This window comes from Pezoporus wallicus, unplaced genomic scaffold (assembly GCF_028554395.1).
Source record: "Pezoporus wallicus isolate ANWC-B61680 ecotype Strahan unplaced genomic scaffold, APGP_CSIRO_Pwel_v1 scaffold_6445, whole genome shotgun sequence".
In the NCBI taxonomy this organism is placed as follows: domain Eukaryota; kingdom Metazoa; phylum Chordata; class Aves; order Psittaciformes; family Psittacidae; genus Pezoporus; species Pezoporus wallicus.
In genome coordinates, this window is record NW_026641753.1 from 893,754 (window position 1) to 918,641 (window position 24,888).

Below are 24,888 nucleotides of genomic sequence, written 5' to 3' on the forward strand. Positions count from 1 at the left end.
TCTTTGAGCTCCTTGATTCCCGTGCTCCCAGCTCCATGACACAGAAAGCCAGAGCCTGACCCCAGCATGCCAGCTTTCTGTAGGACTCCTCTCTGCAACAGCTTGGTCCAGATCCAAAGAGGATCCCTGTAAACACCAGCTTTTCTTGGCACCAAGACATCCCTCAAGAGATTTATTTTGCTGGAAGTTTTCTTATCTTCTGCAAGGAAACTGCATTCTGCCTATGCCAGAGGTACTTGGCTGGATCGATGCAGTCCTATGCTCGGACAGCAGCATCTTTCTTCCAGAATAAAAATCCTTCACAAAATTCCCCATGACATCTGTTTTGTGTATGAACTAGAAGTTCAGACATCTCTTTAGTGACTCTTGAGGGCACAACCCTTAGCTGAGAGACAGCAAAGTGACACAAAACCCCTTGAGATCTGCACGTAACTACAGACTTCACCCTCCCCTCTCAAGAGTTCCCTCTGGATTGCTCCAAAAGGAAGGACAATCTTTTGGCTAATGCTTTCAGAAACCATTTTGTCCTTGCTTGGTTGCACCAGAGCCATATGATCACCAGCTGTTAAATGCTGATTACAGGAGATTCAATGGGTACCAACAGCCAGCATGGTATTAAGCCCAGCATTCATCCATGAGTAGGGTCTTTTGGCTGCTGCTTGAATACATTACCATTCAGCATCATTCTGGAAGCAATTTATTGTTACCAATGGTTTTTATGAAGTACAAAAAAAAAAAAAAAAATCTTGATTTTATTAGGCCAGCCATTAACTTTAAAGTTGCCCCCTTCCATTTCCAATTCTAACATGGTTTAGTACCATGGGTGGCTTTGCTAGGCAGTCAGGAGGAAGATTACACATTAAAAAAACAGTCTGGGATTGTACACAGCCTGGGTATGTCTTCATGCTAGCTTGGTGGCAGTCACACAGTGAACACAGAAAAGGCACAGCTTCATCAGGTCACACCTTGGAAAATACCAGGATAACAGCACAGCTGCTGCAGAAATTCTTCATACTGCAGGCAAAAGAGTTCAGTTTCAGGCTGTGGACACCCAGTTACATTCCAATTTAGTTAAGAGATGCTAAGACATGAACTGCCAACCCCTCCACCAGCCCAGTCCACTTCATAACTTCAGTATTTCTGTGACCCATCCCTGCAGTGCCTGGAAATCACAGTAAGATGTCTTTGTTTTCAATAGATTGTTGGATCAGGCTCTGAATATTTCTCATGCTTTCTCCCGTTTGAACTAAAGAAAATTCCACATCATTCCAAACACGTTAAGGCTGGGTCAGAAATTCATATTTAAAACTGAATCTGCTGCATTTAGGGTTGAGAGACAGGGCTACTACCTTGAGTAAACTGGGAATACCAGAAATCCAGACAAACAAACCGAACCAGTAATTTCCTGTGCAATACTCGATAGCACATACAGTAGTTTTCAGCTCTTTAAAAATCAAGGGTTTTTTTTTCAGTTCCCAGCAGCCTGCTAGCTGCGTTTCACAGGATATCCAAAATGAGACCAAACAGCTTCCTTCCCAAAGGATTCCTGAGTGGACAGGCGAGCTGGAAAAAGTGCCTCTTGCCACTGTAATCACAGCCAGGATGTCCACCTCATTTCCCAGGGTAAAACTTAAAAGTACACATCTCCCACAAAGCCTGCATCAGTCTGAATGCTGCTCACTGGGAGTCTTGCAGAAACTGATTTTAGTGGCATGCAAGCAAGCCTGAGCCCAGCGTGTCCCAGCGCACCGTGCCCAGAGAGCACGAGGAACCCCCTCCTTGCAGCACTGATAACCCTCTTTCACTGCATGACCCATGACTTCATAGCATTGTTTCAGCACAGCACTTTGGGGTTTCTCAAGTCAGAGCGCTGCTGCTGGAAGTTTCCCATTTCCTGTCAGCCCAGTGCACATCCCTGCTATCCCTGACAACAGCCACACAAATGCTTTAGGGAGAAAAATAGTATTTTCTGGAATGATGATATTTTGAACTTCTGGCTTTTGGACTCTCGGGTCCAGCACCATCCAAATCCTCAGCTGTGATTTTGTGCAGCAATACACGAGTGACAGAGAGAACTGCTTCCCTGTGGCAAAGCCATTTCTATTACATTGTCTCCCCCTGAGAGTTTTCCCTACTTTGATTTTCTTTTGTTTCCTGCATCACCAGCTATTTCACTTTGACTCTGTGCCTAACATCAGAATACCAAAACACTATCTGCATGCTACCCATGCACAAAAGCTGGCTGGCAATTCTGCAAAATTAAGAGCGAGATGATTTATTGCAATAAATTGAACTCATATTACTACTGTACATTGCTGTGGTGCAGCCATCTGCCTAGCTATAAGTTTTCCCCTTCCCTCCCATCTTCTGCAAAGTTACTTCACTCAAAGTGGCAACCATTTTAAATGCTTTGCAAGGAACAGTAGCTATATGTTACTAGGTCATCATATCCCAATAGGGTTTATGAATACCATAATGAATTTCAGCGCAACATCTGTCTGCTCTCTGAAACAGATGCAATTATGTGAAAAAATAGCTGCTGCCTCTTCACAGGCAGCTTTCTCACTAAAAAAAACCCAAATACAAAGAAAACTGACATAGCAGAGTTTAATCGCTAGTGCATTAAATTTATCAGTCAAAATATCATGTGACACACGCTTTTTCTGTGAAAGCAAGACCAGTTGTGGCAGCATTTGACTCTGAGAAAATCTTGCAGGCATAGCTTTGGTTTTGCCAAGCAAACACCAACCTTGGCTGACTCAGAGCGCAGTTCCCTTTTATCCAAACCGCTGAAATGTGGTGGTTAGCGAAGGAGGAACTGGTGTCTGAATCACCCTTGGTTTGGAGGAATTGCAGATAAAAGTGCTGGGCGCGGGGTTTTGGGGCAGCGTGTTGGTTGGGTTTTTGTTCTCTTCCTCCCCAAAGGAAAGAAAAAAACCCAAACCCAACAACTCTAAAAGCAGGGCCACACTTAAAATACCAACTTGATCCTACCTTTGTAACCTTTTCAATGTCATCCCTCAGTCTGGGTACATTCCCAGACTGAGCAGTAAATTAAACTGATTTTTTCAGTCGTGTTGCAAACCTAACCTGTGCCTCACAAAATTACACAATTTTAACCCTATCTTTAGCTACAGCAAAGCCTACCTCATTGCTCAAGTCCCAGTTACACATCTCCAGTTCCCAGCCCCCCTGCTTCTCCTTTTCTTACAGGAAGGCAAAAAAGGAACTGTAATTTATGAGCCCACATCCAGCCCTCTGGAACAAAACCTGCCCCCTGTAACCCATCAAACCCATCAAACATCTTCAGGGAAGTCTCCTCTATTCTCACTCTGATTTTTATTTAGTTCCAAGTTGCTTTTCATGTCTGTAGTCTGTCAGCTTTGAACATTTCAAACATACTTGGGTGCCCCAGTGCAGAGCCTGAGCCTTTTAATTCCCCATTTTCCTCAGGGGAAATGTATCCCCTCTTTGGGAGGTTGCCTAATTTTTTGTGTGCGAGAGAGTGCTGGATGGGAAAGGCAAGGGGAAGCTCATTTGGGCCTTGAGCAACAGAGCCCTCTTCCAACACTAACTCATGAATAAGTCTACGCCTTTTCCTGTGTATCCTTGCCAGTCCTATCTAAACATTTGCTATCTTAGTATATTAATAACCAGCACAGAACTTCCAGCCAAGTTTCAGTTATGTCTGTAGCACCATGCTCAGGCTCGTAACAGGCAACCCAGCTCTTGGGAGGGTCTGCCAGTGCTCTCGCTGTGCTGTACAGCATCTCTGGGAAAGCAGTGGGTAGGTGCCCTCGCCTTGCTGCTGCTGCACAGTGCAGCTGTCAGCTGAGACTGTCAACATCTGAAACGTTAAAGCTGACGAGTTGTTTAGGGGCTTGGGCACAATGGGAGGTCTCTGCACATCAGCCAGGCATTCACCCATACTCACTCAGAGGTTTTGTGGGCAAGGGAATGTGTTTGTGCAGGTCCAAGACCAGGTGTATCCGCTGGTTTTACTGATAACCTAGAAACACATGCCCAAGAACTGCCGCATAGTTCACAGATGACACAAAGAGGCAGTGTGGCAAGTGGCACACCACGTAACACGCATGGCTCAGTAACGCAAACACACTTCAACTATATTCATCTTCGTAGACCTCGTGCCACTTCATGTGCAAGCCCAGCTCGCATTCAGCAGGTGGAAGGGCTGGGGCACAGACCCTCTTTCCTGTGCTGACCTGAACGCTGCCCACAGCACCAAATCTCAGGGGCATTCACATACTATAACAGAGTGAATCTGCGTGAATATCCTCATGCAATACTGTGGTGAAAGGGCTGATGGGATCCTGGCTGCACAAGCAGAGAAGGCAGGCTAGGGAAGGGACTTCACCTCCCACATGACTTTGCTGAGATGGATGCTGGAACAGCAGCTCCAGTATCTTCCCAATAATGTGCAGAGTGGGAATGAAGACTTGAATGCAGTGCAAGGAAGAAGCACAAAAATTAACAGCCAAGGACAAAATGGCTCATTGAGCCTACCTTGAATTGCTAAAGCTCTTACCTTATTAAAAAGAGAAGCGACTTTATATTTCCTCCTATGGAGGAAACAGTGGGCATTTTAATCACAAAAGACATAATGAGAGCCAAGAGCTGAAGCAGAAACCAGACAATTAAAAAAAGCCAAACCCCAACAAATAGAAACAAAAGCACCACATATTAACAGACCTGTTGGTTTCCATTTCTCATGGGTCTCTCACTTTCTGGTTCCTAGGGTAAGCAAAACAGTCCTCAGACCTGCCCAAATTACAGCTTCTTTCATCAGCCTCTCAGGCTGTTTCACTAGTCCAGAGTAACTGGTGAACACAGCATCCTGACCATGGCAGCTTCTGTGCCTCCCACAAAATCCATCCCCTCTGGAGGGCTGTCTGGCTGCTTTACAGCAGACAAGTTGTAGCCAAGTCCAGAACTGGCACCCTACAGCGCAGTTGGGCTTAGCCTTCCAGCAGGAAGAATGGAGGATTTAAACCAGCTTCCCTCTTCTCAGCAGCTTAAATTCTTTAAGGAGTTTAGCTCCATAAACCCATTAAACATCTTTAAACCCTTGAGCTCTCATACCTTCTCTGAACAGTCTGCATGCTTACACTGCCGTAAAGGGTGAAAGCTGCTTTCATCTAGCTGAGGCCTGAGCATCTTACAAGGTCATGGGGTGAGCAGTCCTAAGAGGAGCTGACAAATCCAGAACCCTCTGCAGACCCAATCTGGAGCACTGCACTCCCAGGGCTTGTTTCTGCAATCACATTCTTACAGGTTTGGGAAAGGCCAGCTTTCACCTTTAATTCTTTGCTTTCCAGGAGCCCCAGGTCTAGGTTACAAAGTAATAGATGACCCATGAGCTCATAAATTTGACTTGCTAAGAGTGGGAGTAAACCAGCTATTACCTGCAGCTGTACATCCACTGTGGTAGTGCAGGCAGCCATAACTGGCGTGTCACCCCCTCGAGTCCCATCCCAACACCTTATCTGCCTTCCTGTCTTTTTCCTTTGAATTAGTTAACACTAAAAGGAAGAGAATGCTAATACAGTCATTTGATATTTCAAAAGGAAAACTTACAACCAAGTCTCTGAAGTACCGTTTTGGGCCTTTTTTTGCCCTTTCCCCCCCTTTTCTTTTTTCTAAATAGATGAATCAGCAATATCTTGAAAGCCAGAAAACCAAACCACATCGTAAAATTTTATGTGGCTCTATCACCAGCCCCCTTTGTATCCTGTAGGACATATCCGACATAACTAAATATATTGATATATAAAGTATATAGATTGGCATTATAGGTACATAAATAAAAACACTGCATAGCTCTTAAACGCTGTAGTTTTCAGACATGCTTCTTTTAAGTCAGTTAATAACCATTATGTTGTGTTAAAATACAGCTTTTAACTCCTGCACCGGGAAAACAACATGCTGCAGCAACAATGTGACTCCGTAACAGTCATGGATTAACATTCACTGACCACTGAACCTTCCCTGTGATTAAAAATCCCCACCAGCTGCCCAATCTGCTTTTGTCAGTAAACTCTGCATCATTTTATAGCAATAAAAATACAGTTCGCCCACTCAGTTGAGGTCAGTCATGCGCTTATGCCTAAAAGGAGCATTTACATGGGTGTTGTGTGAAGGGCAGACCTGCTCCACTGCTCTGGAGCTGCTGCTCACTTACAAGGCACCATCTTTGTTTCTTCTCAACCAGTGACAAACCATCCCAGAAAGCAGCCCATCCATCAGTTCTGCCTGCTCAGCACCCACATAGCGACCTCTGCATTTAGGTCACCTGAGGAGAACACAGTACTGAGGCCCAGCCCCTGGACTCTGATCTGGGGGTACTGGATCTCTCCAAGCCCTGTCCCACTAAGGCATTTTGTGCAATTCATTCCCTAAACCCAACTCATCATCAGGTCCAATACAGCTCTAACCATGAAACCGCCCAGCCCAACCACCCTCCAAACAGGAGACATCTCACTGCTAACACAAGATGGCACTTCAATAACTTACCTCACCTTCAATTCAAACTTCCCCACAGCCACACAGCCCCTACTTCAGCATTTCCGGCATAACTATCCCAAGCAGCTCACACTGAACCCCTCATCACAGAGCCAGCAGCACCCTGAAGCTCTGAGCTCCAGGGAGAAAGAAACACACACGCAAACCTGAACTGCCTCATCAGGCAGGGCCCCAGCTGCCAGCAATTACGGCTGGCAGAAAAGATGAACCCAAGTGTGGCTGGTTTGCCCTGATTTTATATTCTATTACATTGGCCCCTTCCTTCCAAAGGCAGAGAGGAGGTGTTTCTGTGCAACTTGGGAACCTACAGCCATTGAAGCTGTCTGGCATTTTGCAGTGTACCTGTTTTGCTGCAGCACAGCCAGAGTCATGGCCTCGCACAGCAATGTCCTCCACCATGATCCATCACACTTCCATCAGAGCTTCTCACTCCATTAGCTCCAGGGCACCCCAGCTGTAACTGAGAGGACAGCCCTCACCAGATGGTTTCTCTTCCTCCATTTGAGCACGTGGCTGCTGCACCCTGGCTGCCCGTGCAGGCTTGTGCTCACCCTGAGCCACCAGGGCTGGGACACAGCCTGAGGTGGTCCCAGCCTGCAGCCGTGCCGTGCTCTTGCTTTGACACTAATGCCGTGGGGAGCCACATACCCCTGTCCCTCTGCAGGGCCTGCCCCATGTCATGGGCTGTCTACCTTCCTCCTTCACCCACGGGCCACCACCACAGCTCCCATGGCCCCGTATGTGATAAGCTGTGTCCCCTGTACGCCCCTGTGCAGCCCTGGCCAGAGCCACCCCGTTCACCAGCTCACCTGGTGGAGCGCAGCACTGGCCAGCTGCTCGCACCAACGCCTCCCGTGCTCGGGTCCCCCACAGGGGTAAATCCCCGCAGAGACAGGCAGCGGTGCAGCAGGCTGCAAGGCCGCAGTGGAGGGCAGCGACAAGTTGCTTTGTGGCTTTAGCCAGCCCATCAAGCCCCTTTGGCCTTGACCTGAGCTCTGCCCAGCCGTTTGGGATGCCGTGCAGGCTGGCTCACCAGCCTGGCTATGCTGTAGCCTTGCCCTGGGGCAGATTAACACCCCTGCACTGGGCACCTCGTCTTCTCTAATCTGCTGGCTAGACCCAGAGATGTTCCTTGTGGTGACTGAACACACATGCAGGTGCTGCAGGTACTCACACACCTCTTGCTCTGAAGCAAAAATAGCACTTCCATTTTTTTCCTAGCTGTATTTTTAATTTAATTCAAAACCCCCAAACAAACCAGAAAACCCTCTCAGTTTAACTCTGCAGTACTTGAACCCTTTTGTTCTTTTTGCTGGACTCAGGTTACCCCACAGAGATCGATTGTGTTCTTTCTCGTCCAGACATGTCTTCCTGCTTAGCCAGATAACAATTTGCCTCTCTGTTGTGTGGCTGTATGGTTTGTGTTTTCCCTGGACATTTCTGTGAACAACGTAGCAAAGGTCAGTGCTGTGTATCCCCATTCCCTTTCTCTTTTTGGTTTATTTTGATGATTCTCCCATACTGATGCTGGCTGTTTTTCCAGTCACATTTAATCCCCTTTGTGGCCACCTCCACTTTTCCAATGCACATGCTGGCATTAAATTGCCTGTTATCCTGCCCCAATTTCCATGTTGCAACTGCTGGGAGACTCATCATAATTTATCTATTTCTTTTTCTCTCTGCTGTGTCCCTTTGTATTGTTTGTTCTTCGTCTAGATCGGGAGGGCCTGCAAGTCCTTTCATGACTGTTATTTTTTCCACATGTCCAAGCTCAAACTGAGAATTAGAAAGCTTCCAGGGCTGATCCTTTCTTGGCCCGCATTCCTGTCTTGTTTTTCTTTTTAACCTTTTGAGATCATTTTCTGCACTTCTCCATTCCCAGCTGATCAAATAGAGAACCAGAGGCAGCAGGGAGGGCTTGGGCTGTGGGGAAGTCCCCAGGGTGACTGCACTGGAGATGTGCTGAGGCTCTTCATAGAGACAATGCAGTACTTGATATCTTACCCCTGTAAAACTGACAGGCAGGAAGCTTGGTTTTGGGCTTCTGATGGCAAACTGAAATTGTGTCTGGTAGCTGCCCTCCATGTTAGAAGGAATTAAAAGTTTGTTAACTAGGCCAGTTACAAACGCACAAACCCTGTAATCCACAGGTCTGGTTTTTTTTGTCCTTAGTAGAAGCTGCTGGATCAACTGAAGCCAAATGGGCGGTGTTACTGCAATCTTTGGATTAGTGGAACAAATTCTCATTCAGAGATGTCAGGTACAGACCCCTGGCAACTACATTGATTTGACTCTATATTTTTAGTAGTACAAATGACAGCAGAATATCATTATTCATTTCTATTGTCCCCTATTCTGGCAAATTACCATTTACCTTCCAAAATGGGTATCTCAGCTGGAGACCTTTATTTTCTTATCTATGTGTAAAAAATCCCCACTGCTTTTTCCATCCACATCAGCAGTCTACGATTTCCCTGGGGAAGTCTGTCTTAGGTGTAGCGCTATGACTTATGCTTGACTAACATCACCAAGATCAGACAGGGCACCAGCACGGTTTTACCTTCCAACACATACCTGAAATCTCTCACCAGGTCCATGACTGCCTGCTCAGGAGTTAGTCACTTCCTCCACAGCCTGTAGGGAAGAGAGCAAAGTTAAAGAAATGCTGCTCTATCCTAACAAAGCTTCTCATCAGCGCTCACAGCTAACATGTATGCTGAGTTCATCTTGCTGCGTATGGAAACTGCCCAGGCTGCAGGCTGGGGTCTGATCCTGCTGTCATTAGAGCCTTTGCCTCGTTTCTTGGTGTTACCAGGTAAGCTCCTGACTTAACCAAATATCACAAAATGTGATTTCTAAATGTTACAATAAGCCTCGCTGCCCCAGTGCTGCATTTCAAGCAGCCCGTAAGGAGTTTTCCCCTTCCCACAGCCAGGGAACTGTCCTGCATGGCTCAAAGCAAAGAACAAGTGAAACATGAAATCTCCAGGAAAACGGTGTGGTGCCTGTGCAGGGTGGCTGACAGTCAGCAGTGATAGCACAGCAAACCTGGGACTGGGGCAGTGGAGGTGAGCCCAGGGGAGGTCTCATTCCCAGAGATGACAGGCAAAGCCGTACAGACACTCTGAGGCTGATGATTATCTGAGCTTGTTCTGCTTCAGCTACTCTGAAAACACAGCTTTCACATCCCCACTTCCAAGTACTATTTAAGAAGCTAATACCTTGCTACAAGTTAAATTGCTCCTGATGAGGATTCCTCGTGATATTTTAGTCTCCCTCTGACTTTGTAGCTTTGCCACCCTGTGGGGTTTGCTGGCTCAAGGGGAGTTAAGTATTAGAAATTAGACACTGGTGAGGTTTTGGGGCCTGGTGGACATGTGTATTGAAATACTGGTTTATCTTTTGCTGAGGAGGTAACGGCACTTGAACCCTTGTGTCCTGGATGCTGGCTCAAGACAGGTATCCCCATGCCACCCCATGCACACCGTACCCTTGCCCTGCCAACACCAGTCACTCATTTGGTCTTTGGGCTTGCTCTAGCCTCAGCCTCTTTGCTGAGCAAAGGGAAAAGGCTGCCAAGAGAGAGGTCCAGGCCTATCCAGTAGAAACTGTGCCACAATCAGCAACTAGGATCACAAAGAGGTGACAGTTGGATGGCAGCAGCTTTGGGCAGCCAGCCTGCAGCTGATGTGCGATGGGCACTGCACGTCCCCATGGTAAGGAGGCTGCCAGCTCTGTCCCTGCAGTGCATTAGTGTGTAACATTAGTGTGTGACATCCATCTCACACGAACACACTGGTTTCTGCCCTTCTGCCCACTCCCGCCTCAGCTTCTGTCACTGCCCTGCACAAACCACTACGCTTTCCCCCAGCTCCCTTGGGAAGAGTCTGTGTTTTACAGTCTTACTGTAAAATAACAAGAATCAGGCTTCTAAAATCAGGAAGTTTCTCTAACAGGCTTCTGTGCTTTTGCTGTACTCGCTCCACATGCTCCTCTGGCAATTTCTGTGACCTTATTTCTCAAAAAAAGAAAAAAAAAGAACAAAAGACAACTCCCATCATCCCTCAAGTCTCAGTGGAGCTCTCCGCACACTAAAGGAGAAGCAGAGGCTGCCAGCTCTCTATCTGGAGCTCTTCTTACACATGTTTGTTAACCCTCAGGGTACAATGGATGCTGAGAATTACTCTTTCGTAACATTTGTTTGGCTGCCAAAAAGGAAAAATGATTAGCAGCTCAAAGGTTACACTGCTGTATGTTGCAAGAGAAGCCCTTGTCATCGGCTGCCTCTCTTTTGCTGACTGCGGATGCGCCACCACAATGCTCAGGTGCCCGCGGGGCACGGGGGTTCTCTGCCCATTGCACTGCATGGCTCCAGTGATCCATCCCCATGCTTGTGGTGCAGTAGGGGAGATTTCTCCTGGTGTCCTGCAGGCACCTGTCTTCACCTCCTCCCATGGGTGGCAGCACCCAGACCTCGCCAGCGGCTACTTAAGGCCTCATCTCCCACTTCATCTGTATGACCGCAACCAGCTTTATGTTGTGCATAAAACACTCCCTGCTACACACAATGCTATTTCTATGCACTCTCGAGGGACTTCAGTATCTTGAAGACAAGTAAGATGATGAGTTTACAAAGTACAGCTAATGGTTTAGAAAGGGATTTAAAACAGGTTACTGGATTAATGACTGCTGTTTCCTTTATTAGCCTGTTTCTGTTTGGAGGCAGAGCTACTTAGATAGGATTTAACTCTTTTTGGACCATGGGGAACTCAGGAATTTGGTACTATAGTTTTGGAAGCCCTCTCATGGGTCTCAGAGCAGGCTGGAGTGACCACAAGATGCTGATGGCACTGCATTCAAGCAGCACCCATGCCTTACACATCCCCAGCAGCTGCCAGAATGGGAATGTCTTCTAGGCAAGAGGTGGTGTGCTCCAGCCCCTCACGCACTCAGCTCCTGCCCTTCTCTACCCCAAATCACTGCTTTGTGCCACCTTTCAGACACACTCACCCAGGGCGACTGCCTCTGCCATGTCGCTCTTCTCACTGGGCCCTCATGCCTGTATTTCATAGCAGGGGGAATCTGCCAAGGACAAGCCAAGTCGACCAAGTTCACAGACATCCTCCTTCATTTTGCTGTCTCAGGCCCCAGTCTTTTGTTGCATAGTGAAGGGGCTGCTTTGAATTGCACCAAGACACACCTACACCTGCATTGGTTGAGGCATTTTGCAAGCAGAAATTGTTCAGAAGGGTAACTGAAACTGGCTCTGGATTGAAGCTTCCCTCACAGACTGGCACTGTCACATCACAGATGCTTGCTCTGTTCGTTATGTTGAAGGGTGTTAGCAGTGAAGCTTGAACTTTGTTCAGATCTTCCCTGAGTTTGGCAGTAGAAAATCCAGAGCTCTAATATTGGGTTCAGGCTGGTCATCTCGTCAGTCTGTGTCCTGCCAAAGTCACTTCACCGCTGATGATTAGCTTCTACCTTTTCATCTCTCCGCAGTGAGCAGCTGATCCCACAGGGAAGTGTTAGGATTCACTCTGGGAGACCTGTGTTGTGCTCCCCAAAGCAGCCGTGGTGTGACCCATGCAGGCACAGCCTGAGGTTGTTCATGCAGACTGGAACAAGCTTTTTTTCTGCTGGTCGAGACGATACAGCCACTGAGCTGGGACAAGGCATTCACTGGGAAGCTGCCAGTCCAGCCCAGGGAATATTATCCACTGGTCAGAGCTCCAGACTGGGAGGCAGTGAACATGGCCCCAGCTCTGCCTTTGGTATTTACTAGGATCTTGGGCAAAATAGATCCTTAACCCTGTTTTTCATTTACTAAAAGGAGGATGAAAGAACTTCCCCCGTGGAGTTAGGTGTTAGATTAATTGTTTCATGATCATAAAGCCTTTGATATCTTTTAATCAAAGAGCTGTTAAGGGCTTTAAAGGTTGTTATAATTTGTGGAATAGATGCTAATTTTTTGTGTGCAGCCTGCACAGAATATGGAGTCTCTAATGTTATTTGGGGACAAAGTATTAAACGATCCCTTTTAGGTGCTGACAGAAGTTACTTTTAAGCCACATACATACACTGATTTAGAGTATATTGTACTTTAAAAGCTTCTTCACATCTCATTAGACTTTCTCTTCCTGAGTCACCTCATAAGGGGCTAATTTACATTGTCTAGGCCATTTCAGGGTCTGGATTTCTCATGAAAATATGTCTTGGTAGTAAAAGCACAGCCCCTTGTGCTCTCTGCATGAGAGTCACTAATTCTCTCCTCCACATCACGAATCCCAGGGCATGCTCTGAATCCCAAATAATTTGGGCTTAGAAAGAAATGAGGTGCACATTTCTTCCTTTGACAATTTTCATTTCCGCCTTGCCTTGCCTACATTTCTCCATTAAAAGAGGGCACCAGAGACTTTGCAACCCCCTCTAACTGGAATGAGCATAGCCTGAACTATATTCTGTATTCTCTGAGCACTGCCCAGCCTAACACTTGAGCCCACCCTGCCACACCTGAGCACGGTGGGTACCCCACTGCACTCACATGTAGCCCTCTTCATCTACAACCTCTGATGGGTTCAGCAGGAGCTGCTGGTGCTTTCACTCCAGCAAACCACTCTGCACGCCCATAGCGGAAACCTGCAGCTAGGAAAACGTTTACCACCCACAGCTGGGTACAAAGGAGTTATTTTACAGTCTTACGAGAAATTGCAAAACTCATCTAGTACAAAATACATTAGTTTTGTCTTTGTGTCTGTCCTGAAGAGAAGCTCTTAAAACCTTGTAAAGCCAATTACGCTCTATCAAAATGAATTAGAGAAGTTGTTTATAGAATACCTACCGTGAGAATCTGGCTCAGCTTGACAGGCTGTATTTTTGTTATTATTATTTGCTTTACTGTTTGGTCTGTAGCTGTACAATGGTATTGCAAAGAGAAGATGCTGACAGGTTGTGTTCTGCACCTATTGGCAGTGCCACTGTTTCATATTCAAATGACAAATATCCTGGCAAAGCTGGGTAACTTTTACTAGATATTTCCTTTTTTTAGACATTGTTTTATGCCTCTTTGGAGCAGCCTTAAGCCTCTGAATTTCTCCAGTGGCACTGAAAGGATCAAATGGCCCCTTGCAGTAAGTACCACAAAGCTGTCCTTCCTTCCCCACACTTCAGGTCATTCCTTCAGGGATGCACAGTACATTTCAGAACATTGTTCTTTGCTTTTGCAAGAATATGATGTACCATTGCTTTCCACTTTCAAGTTTTGCTTTCTTTCTGTAACAAATTACCCCAAATCCCACATTTTTAACATTTGCTGTACTAACTAGTACCAAAATAGAATTGTTTTAATCACTACTATTCATGACATTCCAAAACTTCAAATACTCTCAAGACCATGGAGGGAACGGAGCAATAGCAACTCCTTCAAATACTTTCAAGACCAAGTGGAAGGGGGCAATGGCGAAAGCAGTTAGTCTGGTTTGCCAAAGTGCCAGAGCCAAATGTTGCAGCCTCCAGCGATGGGACCTACTGCACTGCAGAAACCGGTTACCTCCTCTGCCTCACCGGAGGTGATCCGGTAACACTTCTGGCATTACCTGCAAGTTTCACACCAGCAGAAAGCATTAGTGGGGAATTTCCATGCATGCAAAGAAGTAGGTTGGTTTGTTGTTTGGTTTTGGGTTTCTTTGGTTGGCTTTTTTTTCCTGTGGAAGAAGCCAAGGAAGTTTCCCATCCAAAAGGAAACTGAAATTTAATTTTTAAATTACCAAGACAAGGGCTCTGAAGGAAGGTTCTGGCAAGAAATTCTATTCTTCTGCGGAACTTTGCCCAGCATCCATTGAAGAGTGGACAAACATGATGCATTCATGCAAGAGCTGTCATTGTGCATCACTGGATCAGTGTTTCTGCCTGCAGAACCCTTGGACTCTGACTGCTCTCCTTCTTCCTCTCTCTTCTTCACACTCTCCACTTAGTTCTTTGTATACTGGTAACTTTGCAACTCCAGCATGAACTTCAAAGGGTGTACAAAAGAAGAATGGTGGTCAAGAGAAGATGCATGAAATCCTGCAGGGAAGTAGCTTCTTGCAGAGAACACTTCCAACCATGCTGTCCCCATGGGGAAAGCTCCCAGGTACCCAGCTGGGACACACTGAAAAAGCCATTGTTGTCCCATCTATGACTGAGATCCCAGGGAGATGTCACTGCCAGGCTAACAAGCACTGAAGACGTTCTCTCTTTGTAACCAGGACTGTGAGATGTGACAGCTGTTCTGCCACAACACTTGCATCTATTCAGGGACTGGAATGGAAAAGCTGCTCTGAGGCTTTCCATAAGGGCACAATGCTAAAGGCTGCTGAATGCCATGATTTCTGGCACTGAACAACTCTTCCAGGCCCCTGCTCATAAAGTATTTCTCACTGAATTTAAGTATGTGCTTATGCATTCGGATGAACCAAAGCCTGTTGAATCAAAGGAGCTACTGAGAGCAGAGTAGCAGCTCTTCAAAATAATGACTTTTTTTTTTCTTTTTTTCTCCCCTAAAAGTATCTGTTATTTGTTCCCAAGTCCTTATCTTGTTTACAACAAAGAATGAACAAAATTCCTTTCCCAAGGCTGGACAGTCCTGGAGCATATCCACACCAAACAGGGACAAAAATAAGCTTGATTTTAGGCATATTAAATAAGAAAATGCCTCTTACTCTCTTCACCTCTTTCTCCCCCTTTTGTCTTTTTCATTCCTCTGTACACAATAAACCTAATGTTTTATGGCCTTATCCAAAGTCTGTTGAATTTGATGGAATGCTTTGTGTTGGCTTGGATGGGGTCTGGAGCAGACCTGTAGGCAGAGTATGGCAATATCTTTATACGGGTTTCTCATCTACTGCCTAGAGAAAGGAATATTAATTATTAAAGTACCAGTCCAGCCCCCAGGAACTGTCAATATTCATTCTGCTTTGTTACTAAACTTAAAATTACTGTTTTCTCTCTGAACTTTCTTTAGGAACATAAAATCTGTGGAGGCTGAAGAGGTTTCCAATTTCTAGCTCATTTTTATATAACCTTCAAACCATAATTGCTTCAGAAGCACATCACACACAAAGGTAAGTACACAAACAGTAGTTTCCAAACACCATAACAAACCATCTTCAAAATGAACATCCCAAACCAGAAGCCCCACATGGCTGCAAGTTTGCTGCTGGTGATTTAATCCCTGTGAGGGCACAGCCTAACACCGGGGCTGGCAAGGGCTGCACAAGTGAGAGGCAGCACCAACCACTGCCAGGGCAGTGCCCTGGCCTCTTCCCCAATAAATCCAGCTGAATAAGTACAAGGCTTTGGTGAGTCAGAGGAATGCAAAATGCCCTTATGCCCTTTTATTTCTATTTCACATGAATGAGCTAGCACATTTTTGCCACCAAGGCCCTGACTCAGCTGTCACTGCCGTCTCACAAGGGACTGACCCCACTGGGGAGTTGCTTTGGAGTGCATTTTCACAGTGGGACAAGCTCCTGGTCTCTGCGCCACCCAAGTCCCACTGATGGATGCACTGCACTGTCTGACAGTATTTTTCCAAGTCCTTAAGTGCTACCTCGAGCATGGCACACCTCTATTACACAAAACCGAGTCAACGAGAGGCTCTCTGAGCTCAGGTCCCATTCCCATACTACAAGCAGAGGGGTTACAATGGTTCTGATTCATGTATATATTGTCGCAGTACTCAATACACACTTTGAAATCTTAAAGCAGATTGTGACTTCTCATCTAAAACTAAAAGATACCAATACAGACACATCATGTGCTTTTGCAAAATGACAGAAAAACTGTTCTTTTCATATTACCTCAATGCAAACATGACTGCATTTTGCTTTTGAATAGCTACTGCTCTAAGAGACATATTATCATCAGGTAAATTAACTTGCTACCCATATTTAGTCATTATAAATAAAAGAAGCAGACCAACCTGCATAGGTATTTGTTTTTCTTCTTTTGGAGTTTGCATGCTTCATACAGAACGAGTAGGTTTCAAATCTCACTGAACATTCTATGTGAATTAACCAGATTCTTGAGGAATGTGGAAAGGAAAATAATGAAAAGTACAGCTTTTCATTTGAACATATGCAGCTCTTTTCATGCAGGGTTTTCATTTTGGGTTTTGTTTTTTTTTCTTTTTTAAATTACACTTTGCATTAAAGAACACAGCCAGTGTAAACACAGTCTGTAACACTTAGAAAACAGTGCAAATTTTGTAAGTTTCTGGGAGGAGGTTGAAATACAGAGATTTATAATGGAGGTAAAATCACTTTCTTGGTATATTAAACACCTATATGTTCAGAACTTAACTTCACAAAAGAGCAAGTTAGAGTTCTATACTGTGTAATAATATCTTTTCTAGATTTCCATTTTCAGTGTTAGTGTCAAAGGCATAATAATGCTAGGAAAAAATCAAGAGAACAACTATTATTTAGAACCTAATAAAAATCTTACAGACAATAACTGGTGTAAAGAGGGCACAGACTGAAGAACAAGGGAAAGAAGCAATGGAAAAATTCCGACCTCTATGAATTATTGCACATTTGAGATCATTCTCATAGTCCTTGGGCCAATTCTGGATACTTTTAAGTCTTAGGTCAGTGTTTGTTTCCATTTGGCTGTAGGGTGCAATTTAGGAACCATATCAAGGATTTACTGAACTTGTTTGCTGATGAAACCACAGGCAGCTGAGTGCAGAGTGCTAACTTTTATTCATGCAATCAAAGAGAACAATGCTAAAAACACTGGAATACAGGCAAGGTTGCCTGCCATAAAAATATTTTTGGGAACTTGATACAGCAGATCTTATTGAGACAAAATTCTCATGTCTACTGTGTTTCCATTAAAGCTGTGCCAAAACCTGCAAAACTGGCTTCTGTCTTCATTATTTAGAGCTTTTGCCTTGAATACTCTCTATGGTCTGACTCTGCAACCTTTAATCAACTGAGTTCGGACATCTCCATGAGACATACTGGTAAAAAGAAAACTCAACTCGCTGACAGTAATGCCTGATGCTGAGTATGTGTATAACACTTCTCATCCACAGGCAGCAAGAATGTCTCCCATGAAAAGTAAACGACAGTGCCCTATTTGACTGATGGGAACATTCATGTAAGGGAGAGATGCAAGACCTTACCAGCTGCTTAAAAAGATCACTTTTCTCTCATTGCACAGACAGCAGAAACGTTCCTGCTCCAGCTGTATTTAAAAGGTACATAAACTGACAGGTAGATAAACACAGAGAGGGAACTCTCTCCAGTGATTATCACTGAAATTGAAGTCATACTACCAATAAACCTGAATAATTCAACATTTTGTCTCTGAATATTGCTGTGATAATTATTTTCTATTGCTGATGTTCTCACAAAAAAAGTTAATTTCAAACTGTAACTACTGATACTGGAAAAAAAATCCTATGTAAAATTACATTGCCTTTGCTACAAATCTTAAAAGAGCTCAAGACATCTTAAGAAATTTCAGATTAATGAACTGACTGACAGATAATTTTTTACTTAAATTGTTAAAAAAAAAGGCATTAAAAATCTGCAAAAAATCGTGAAATGCTCTATAATCAACAGAAAAAGTGTTTTAAATCCTCCTAAACATCCTCCAATACACGAGTAAGTTGTTAAATAAAACCACATTGCTAACCATTGACTAGGAATACAACATGCCTCAGTTATAAAATGAAGAGATGCTGTTGTGAGCAGGTGATTTATTCTGCAGTAACTGTTACTATGCACTTTACTGATAAAGCTTCATCTGCATTGTTTCAGCTGGTCATCTTCTAAAATGCATTTGCGAGACAATGTTACCGGGAGGTTTCCTCCCCCTTCCTTTTGGGAATGATTCATCTCTTGCGGTCTGTGCAGGAGATAATCCTTTTCGTTACATGATTAGAATTTCAAACTGTACTGAAGTCTTTATGAAGAACCCAAGAACTGTGTATTTTGAATACTATTACTTAAATATGTGTGGATGTTGGAGATCATACACAGTAACCTTTTATCCATCCCTGATTGTAAACCTACTGTAAAATGATGGGTTGTGGTTTTTCTACCCCCCCTCCTCCTTTTGAAAGAAGCAATAAAACTGTACATTAAAAGACAGGAAGGACATCACCGAGTTACAAAAGAATGCCCCCTTTGTCATAATCTGTAAATGTAAACAAAAAAGTTCAAGTAGAAAAGCAAACAAGTGTGCCGCTGCTTCGAGTGTTTTCTAACCCCATGGGGTTAGGGCAAAGTTCTTTAAAAACGTGTCTTCATGGTGGTCATGAAGCATCTCAAGAGTTCTGATCTTCACTACCAAATATCACTGGTGAAGCTAAGCTCCTTTGCTGATAAAGGTAGCAATGGGTTGTTCCTGTGCAACTCCTGGGGATCCTTCATGGCAGTATTAAGAGGTAGCTGTCCATTTAGCAGTGTCAAAGGTATGTTACAGTACGTGTGATGGTTGCTGATGGAAGCTATTGGCAATGTTGCTGCTGACACATCATATTCATATCCTCTGCAGTAATGTCTCATATGCACAGAGTCTGCTTGATGGCAATCAGTTAAATCAGCCCGTGATTCTACTAATGTGGCAGAAGTGCCTGTGACGGCAAGAGAGGGTACAGTCTGGAGGTCTCCAAAAAGGCCCTGCTCTGCAGAATCCAGGACCTGATGTCGAGACACCACCTCCTTTTTCTTCCCTGGCATTTCAAAGACTAGGCGCTTCCAAAACTTAGAGTTCAGTTTGCTGCTTTTTGGTCCTTTCCACTTGACCACTGAGAGAAGTTTGATGGTGTGCTTTAAAGATTCCACTTCGTGATAATTCACTTTCCCTTTTAATTCAGTACACTCAATCAAAATAACTTTGATTTCTCCACTGACTAGCATATTATGAAGTCTGTTTTCCATCTCAAATATACTCCATCCTCTCCTGAGAACATAGTCTGGAGTTAACACGATAATGAGTCTTCTGCTTTGTTCAACACATCTTGTGAGATCTTCAATGTAGGCTACAAATTATAGAAAGAGAGAAAGAGTAAAGAATAAAGAAGTCTATTGTATCAAAACATCAGGCTTGCAATCAAGTATAACAAAATCCTACAGCTTACTATTCCATGCCATTTAAGACAAGGGGCATTTCACAATATACTCCAACAAAAATAGAATTGTGTATCAGAACTATTTCTATTTATGAAGTACATCTAGAAAACTCCTAAATAGCACCCTCCATCCTTTACTGTTTTTCCCTTTTCATCACAACAGAATGACATTTACATAATATCCTAACAGTGTAGATGCATTAGTGATCAAAAATACACAGTTCACTTACTGGAAAAATATAGGTCAAGATCAATGTAGTGCTTGTGTAAATTTTAACATTAACTCTGGTTACTATCAACATTGCATTGAGGGAAGCACACTCTGGGAAGCAGTTCTTGTGTGTCAGATGCAAGGACATGTGGGTGCTGGAGGGTGTATGAACCGTAACTTGCAAGAGTCAGAAAGAAAACAACCCTCATCGCATGCAGAAATTGTGCTATTCCATAGAAGCATCACGGTAGTAGCTCTTTTCTCCTTAGGTATTGACCACAAAAGTACAATAACATTCTTTGTGGCCCAATGGTCTGCTTTAATATCACAAACCTGTGCTTCTATGTACCCCATGGTATTAACAGAAACTTCACAAGTGACAGGAACAAATGGAAAACTTAAACATATTGGAGGTATTTATTTGTTGAGACATCAGTGACAAAGAAAGTAGTATTCTTCTTTTATTCACGTGTGCCAAATAGTTGCAAACAATCGCTGTAAGTAGAAATGCGAGCCCCATCAGTAGCTCCATGATGTCAGCTTACTGAACTACAAAATACTCTTGAAGTTGGACTTGGATGCCTGAGTTTCACTTGACCCAGGGATGGTAGGGAAGAGAAGCCAATTACACTTGTCTGCCATGGAACAGGATGGGAAAGAGATCTACTTACAGACCTGACCCGAAACCCATTCAAATGAACAGACTTCAACAAATTTCAATGGGTTTTGGGTCAAGACCACAAAAATGAAATCACTTGAAAAAGCCCCACTAAGGTCAGAAAAGTGTTCACTGGTTGCACAACGTTATGACTGCAAGCTTAGAGACAGGATACAGGGTTTTTTAAAACTACATGAACCTCTTGACCATGCTACTCCGAATGTGCTGCCTGACGACAGAAGAGAAGCATGTGTTATAAATGAAGACTTGGACACAAGAGCTGCACAGAACAGATCTTTACTCAGCACAGGGCAGGGCCTCTCTTACACACACTGCCCTCTAGCAGGAACAACAATTACAAATAACATCATTAATCAACATCTGTGACTCATTTTTATAGTCCCAGGCACCATACCACAGCATGCTTATTCACACCACTTCCAGTAAAGTAAATAGCTACAAAATAGAAACATTCTGAAATAGCTTATTTTCATGAGACTGAAGGCATAGTTAGCACCGAATCTGCCTTTACCGATGTTTTATTTCACCACTTAGCAGCAAGAAGAATCTCTTTCACAAACGGAAAAAAGAGGCAATTGCAAACATCCCACAGACACACAAAAATTTAAGACATACGCGTACATTACAAATGTCTATGCAACAATCCTGACTTTTAGTTAATGTTTTATGACTCTTTAATCATGCAGCATTTACAGTTTGTTTGTCGTTTTTTTTTTCCTTAAAATATTTCATGAGGAAAACCCCCACAATGCTCTGTGTAAAATAGTTACTCATTAATGAAAAAAAATTCAACATTAAAATCCATGGGAGAGGCAGCGGAAAGGGGAGAGAATCAGCAACAATGAGAAAATGATAAGCAGAACTGGTGAAACAAAACTTAAGGAAAGGTAGAAATGTTCAATACAATGGAAAGAGATTATCCCAATGTATCAACAGCTCAGACTCTTCATTTTCTTCCTTTCTTTCTGCTCCCAAAAAGAAAGAATTTAGGTGGGAAGCTTCATCATTAGAGGTTGAATCTGCAAGATACAGTAAAACAACAAACTATCATGCATCTTTCCTGAGACATATTCATCCCTCCTTCAAAAAAGCTCAGAACACTGCTATGTGCAAGTCAATTCTCTGCAGGACACAGTACTGGTCAGTATCACATATCCAGATTAGTGCTAAGCACAGCCATACACATCCTATATGCATCCACTTAAATAACCCAACAAAACAGTCACTCCACTTTCATCTCTTCAAATATCTAGCAGCAATAATTTCAATAGCAACAACCCAGCAATAATCCATTATACCATCTCAATCAAAAACTCACCAGACTTCACCTTAGTCAAACAGGGAGTAAGGTGGGAAGAAGACAGGAAAAGTTCCCTGTTTTCTCAAGATGGATACTTCTCCCCTCTGTGCCTTTCCTGTATTGGAATGTCCACCTTACTGCATATTACAACAAGTTAGAGCTCTCTCTACAGGCAACTCAACAGACACCTTTGCAAATGACCACCCGATGCTCCTCCAAATTCCAAGTTTGCAGCTGGTTCACTGACAGACATGGCTAATGTATAGGGGTTCTGTTAGTGCACTGAGGATAAAATACACTGTGTTACAGGAAACTGGAAACTCAAATGAAAAGGCAAACACATTTTCCAGCCATCTGGTCCAGAAGTATTTAGTACTCAGTAACTTCAGCTTAACTGCTAAGGCTTAGATTACTGGTAAAGGTAGGTGACAACTTCCCTGGTGTACGTGGTTCCATCGGGTGCATTCTACAGCATGTCCAATATGCACAACTTAAGCATTTCTTCAAGGAAAAGCATGGGGGGACATATTCCTGTCTGCGGCAATTTCAGCTTTATTTTTTCCAGTGACTGGAAAAGTCAAGACTGACTGCATAAACCTGGGGGTTGCTAAATCACCCCCTCTCCTTTTACTTCAGAGTTTGAGACTGCTCAAAATACAGCAGGTCCGGTTGTCTGCCTTAAGTGCTTAGTCCATTCAAAGGTATTAAATCCAAGCAACCTATATTGGAATGTAGGATGCAGAAAGGGTTGTTTTCACCTTTCCAGTGAGCTAAGCAGTAACTGTCAGGCAATGGCTCTGTTTCAAGAAAAAAACTGAGCAAGGATTTCAGGAATGACAACACCAACTAGGATTAACTGTAAGATTCCAGGACAACGTATTTCCATCAGATAAATGTCATTTTGCTGAAAATTCACTTTTGCTGCAGGAGGTGTCAACTTCAATGACATTTCATTGCAAGGGGAGAAAAAAAGAGTCTTGACAAATCAGTATGGAATTATTAATTTTTCGTTCCCAAAGATCGTATTTTACCATAAACTAGAATGTAAAAACAAAATGTCAGCATTAGTGTTAACCCACCTGGTTTTATCGAAAAATAACATTTTAAATTTTGACCCTTTTTTCCCCATTGAGACACTGTTTTGCAATAATGCACAAAAAAGTTTTTCAAACTGTTAACAGTCCCCATAGGTCAAAAAAATTAGAATTATGAGTAGTTCTATCAGTAACTTACATCATGTCCTAGGCAGTGCCCAGGAGGGAATGGACAACAAGAACTTTTAGACCCATAAACATAGTTCATGAATGGTGGCCCTTTAGTAGTGAAGACAGATCCCCTGACAGCAAATACGTGCTCACCAAACACTTTCAACATGTGACGATGCTGAAATGTAGTTTGAAACACTGAAGAAGTCCAAGACATGCATCCCATTTGCAATTAAATCATGCATAACTTCTTCCTGAATCTTGAATGAGCTCCACTAACCACAGGCTGGAAGGAAACCCAGACACCCTAATACGCAGGCAGACTAAGAGCAAGGAAATTAATGAACACCATGGACACAGAGTTGCTCACACAAAGAAACGACTGACTAACCAGACTCAGATGATTTGCAGAAGCAGTGGATGGAGAAACATCAGAAATCATATAAAGTCCTATGGATACTTTTGGGAAGCATGGTTGCACCACAAGAACCAAAGAGTACCATCGACCCCATACTCACTGGTTCCTGGCACCAGCCTTTTTGTGTTTGGCAACTATCAGTTGAGAAAGTTATTTACAGAAGAATAATTCAGTGCTGGTTTCCTAACCAAATGGTTCCCAAGCCCTAACTCTGATTATTTTATTATAACAAAAAAGGATTGCATGTCTTGCTTTTACAATTTCTTAAATATCTGTTGCTTCTGTTAGCTCACGCCAGAACAGCAATGCAGCTGGAATGCTGAAGCACAGAGTGATGGCCCCTCCCAGAGAGAACCCACTCCCACTATAAGCTAAGGGACAGCTAATGAATTCAACATGAAGGAACAAATAGTGCAGCTCAGCATGATGCACTGTCCTCTCAGCATATCACTCCCTTAAGTGTTGCCAGACTTGTGTTTGACATGGCAAAGGAAAGAGGGATTAAGGAGAAGGAAAAGATGGTGGCTCTGGGGATGTCTCCTGGCAGACTGAAGTGTCTCAAGTGGGTAATTTTGGTTAAATTGTTTTGGTGACAGATGCTGGAATCAAGATGCTGGATATTTAGAATCCAAGATTCATAGACTCATACAGGTTATAAGGGGCTCTGGAGGTCTCCAGGTCAGTATCCTACCCAAAGCAGGAGTAGCTAAAATTACTAAGGGCCTTGTCCAGTATAGTTTTGAAGATCTCCAGGGCTGGAGGTTTATTCTCAGTGTCTCTGGGTTCTGTTCCAGTGTCTGACCAGCCCCATGTTGAGGAAAATTTTCCAAATGTTTAAATGGAATTTTCAGTGTTGCAGCTGGTACCTGTGGCCTCTTGTCAACAACCGTGCACCTCTGAGAAGAGTCTGTCTTCATCTTTGTGCTTTCCATTGGAAATCTTATTATTAAGATTCCTCCTTGGCTTTGTCTCTGTCTTTTCTTCAAAAAATACAGTTCTTTTGGGCTCTTCTTTTATACTGTGTGCTCTAACTCCCTGATCACCTTGATGGTCAGCAGCCAGTCTTTCTGGCTTGTGTTCATATTTGTTCCACTTTCAACTGTCATTCCTTTTTATCCCTGTTACCTTCACCCACGCCTGGCGTGAACTGCAAGATACATATAGAGCAGACAAGCAGGGACTTGTGAAAGGAGTTTGTGGAGCTGGGTACTCTATTCCCATTCCACACGAATGGTGCCTCATACCTAATTAAGGCTCCTTGGGAACCCCAGGCACATAGTCCAACTGGGTTTTCATCATCCAGAAATCCAAGAAGCTGGAATTCACCAGGCAAAACCCACACAGATGGGCAGACAAAACTACAAAGTGCCAGAACCGCAATATTGACTGTTGGGTGCTTTTTATCACACACC

General features: G+C 43.7%; 2 protein-coding genes across 9 annotated transcripts in view; both read right to left on the reverse strand.

The window, feature by feature from the left end:
* Positions 1–6,661, reverse strand: part of NRK (Nik related kinase) — a 107,038-nt gene extending 100,377 nt beyond the window's left edge. The window contains exon 1 of the mRNA XM_057425168.1: positions 6,537–6,661. The gene's annotated coding sequence lies outside the window, so the exon portion shown is untranslated. The remainder of the gene's footprint in view (positions 1–6,536) is intronic.
* A 10,194-nt stretch (positions 6,662–16,855) lies between these two features.
* IL1RAPL2 (interleukin 1 receptor accessory protein like 2) overlaps positions 16,856–24,888 on the reverse strand; it is a 372,128-nt gene continuing 364,095 nt past the window's right edge. For all 8 annotated transcript variants that reach the window (XM_057425174.1, XM_057425177.1, XM_057425171.1 and 5 more), the window contains one exon: positions 16,856–19,573. In XM_057425174.1, coding sequence (XP_057281157.1) covers positions 18,876–19,573 — 698 coding nt within the window. In that variant the 3' untranslated portion in view covers positions 16,856–18,875. The remainder of the gene's footprint in view (positions 19,574–24,888) is intronic.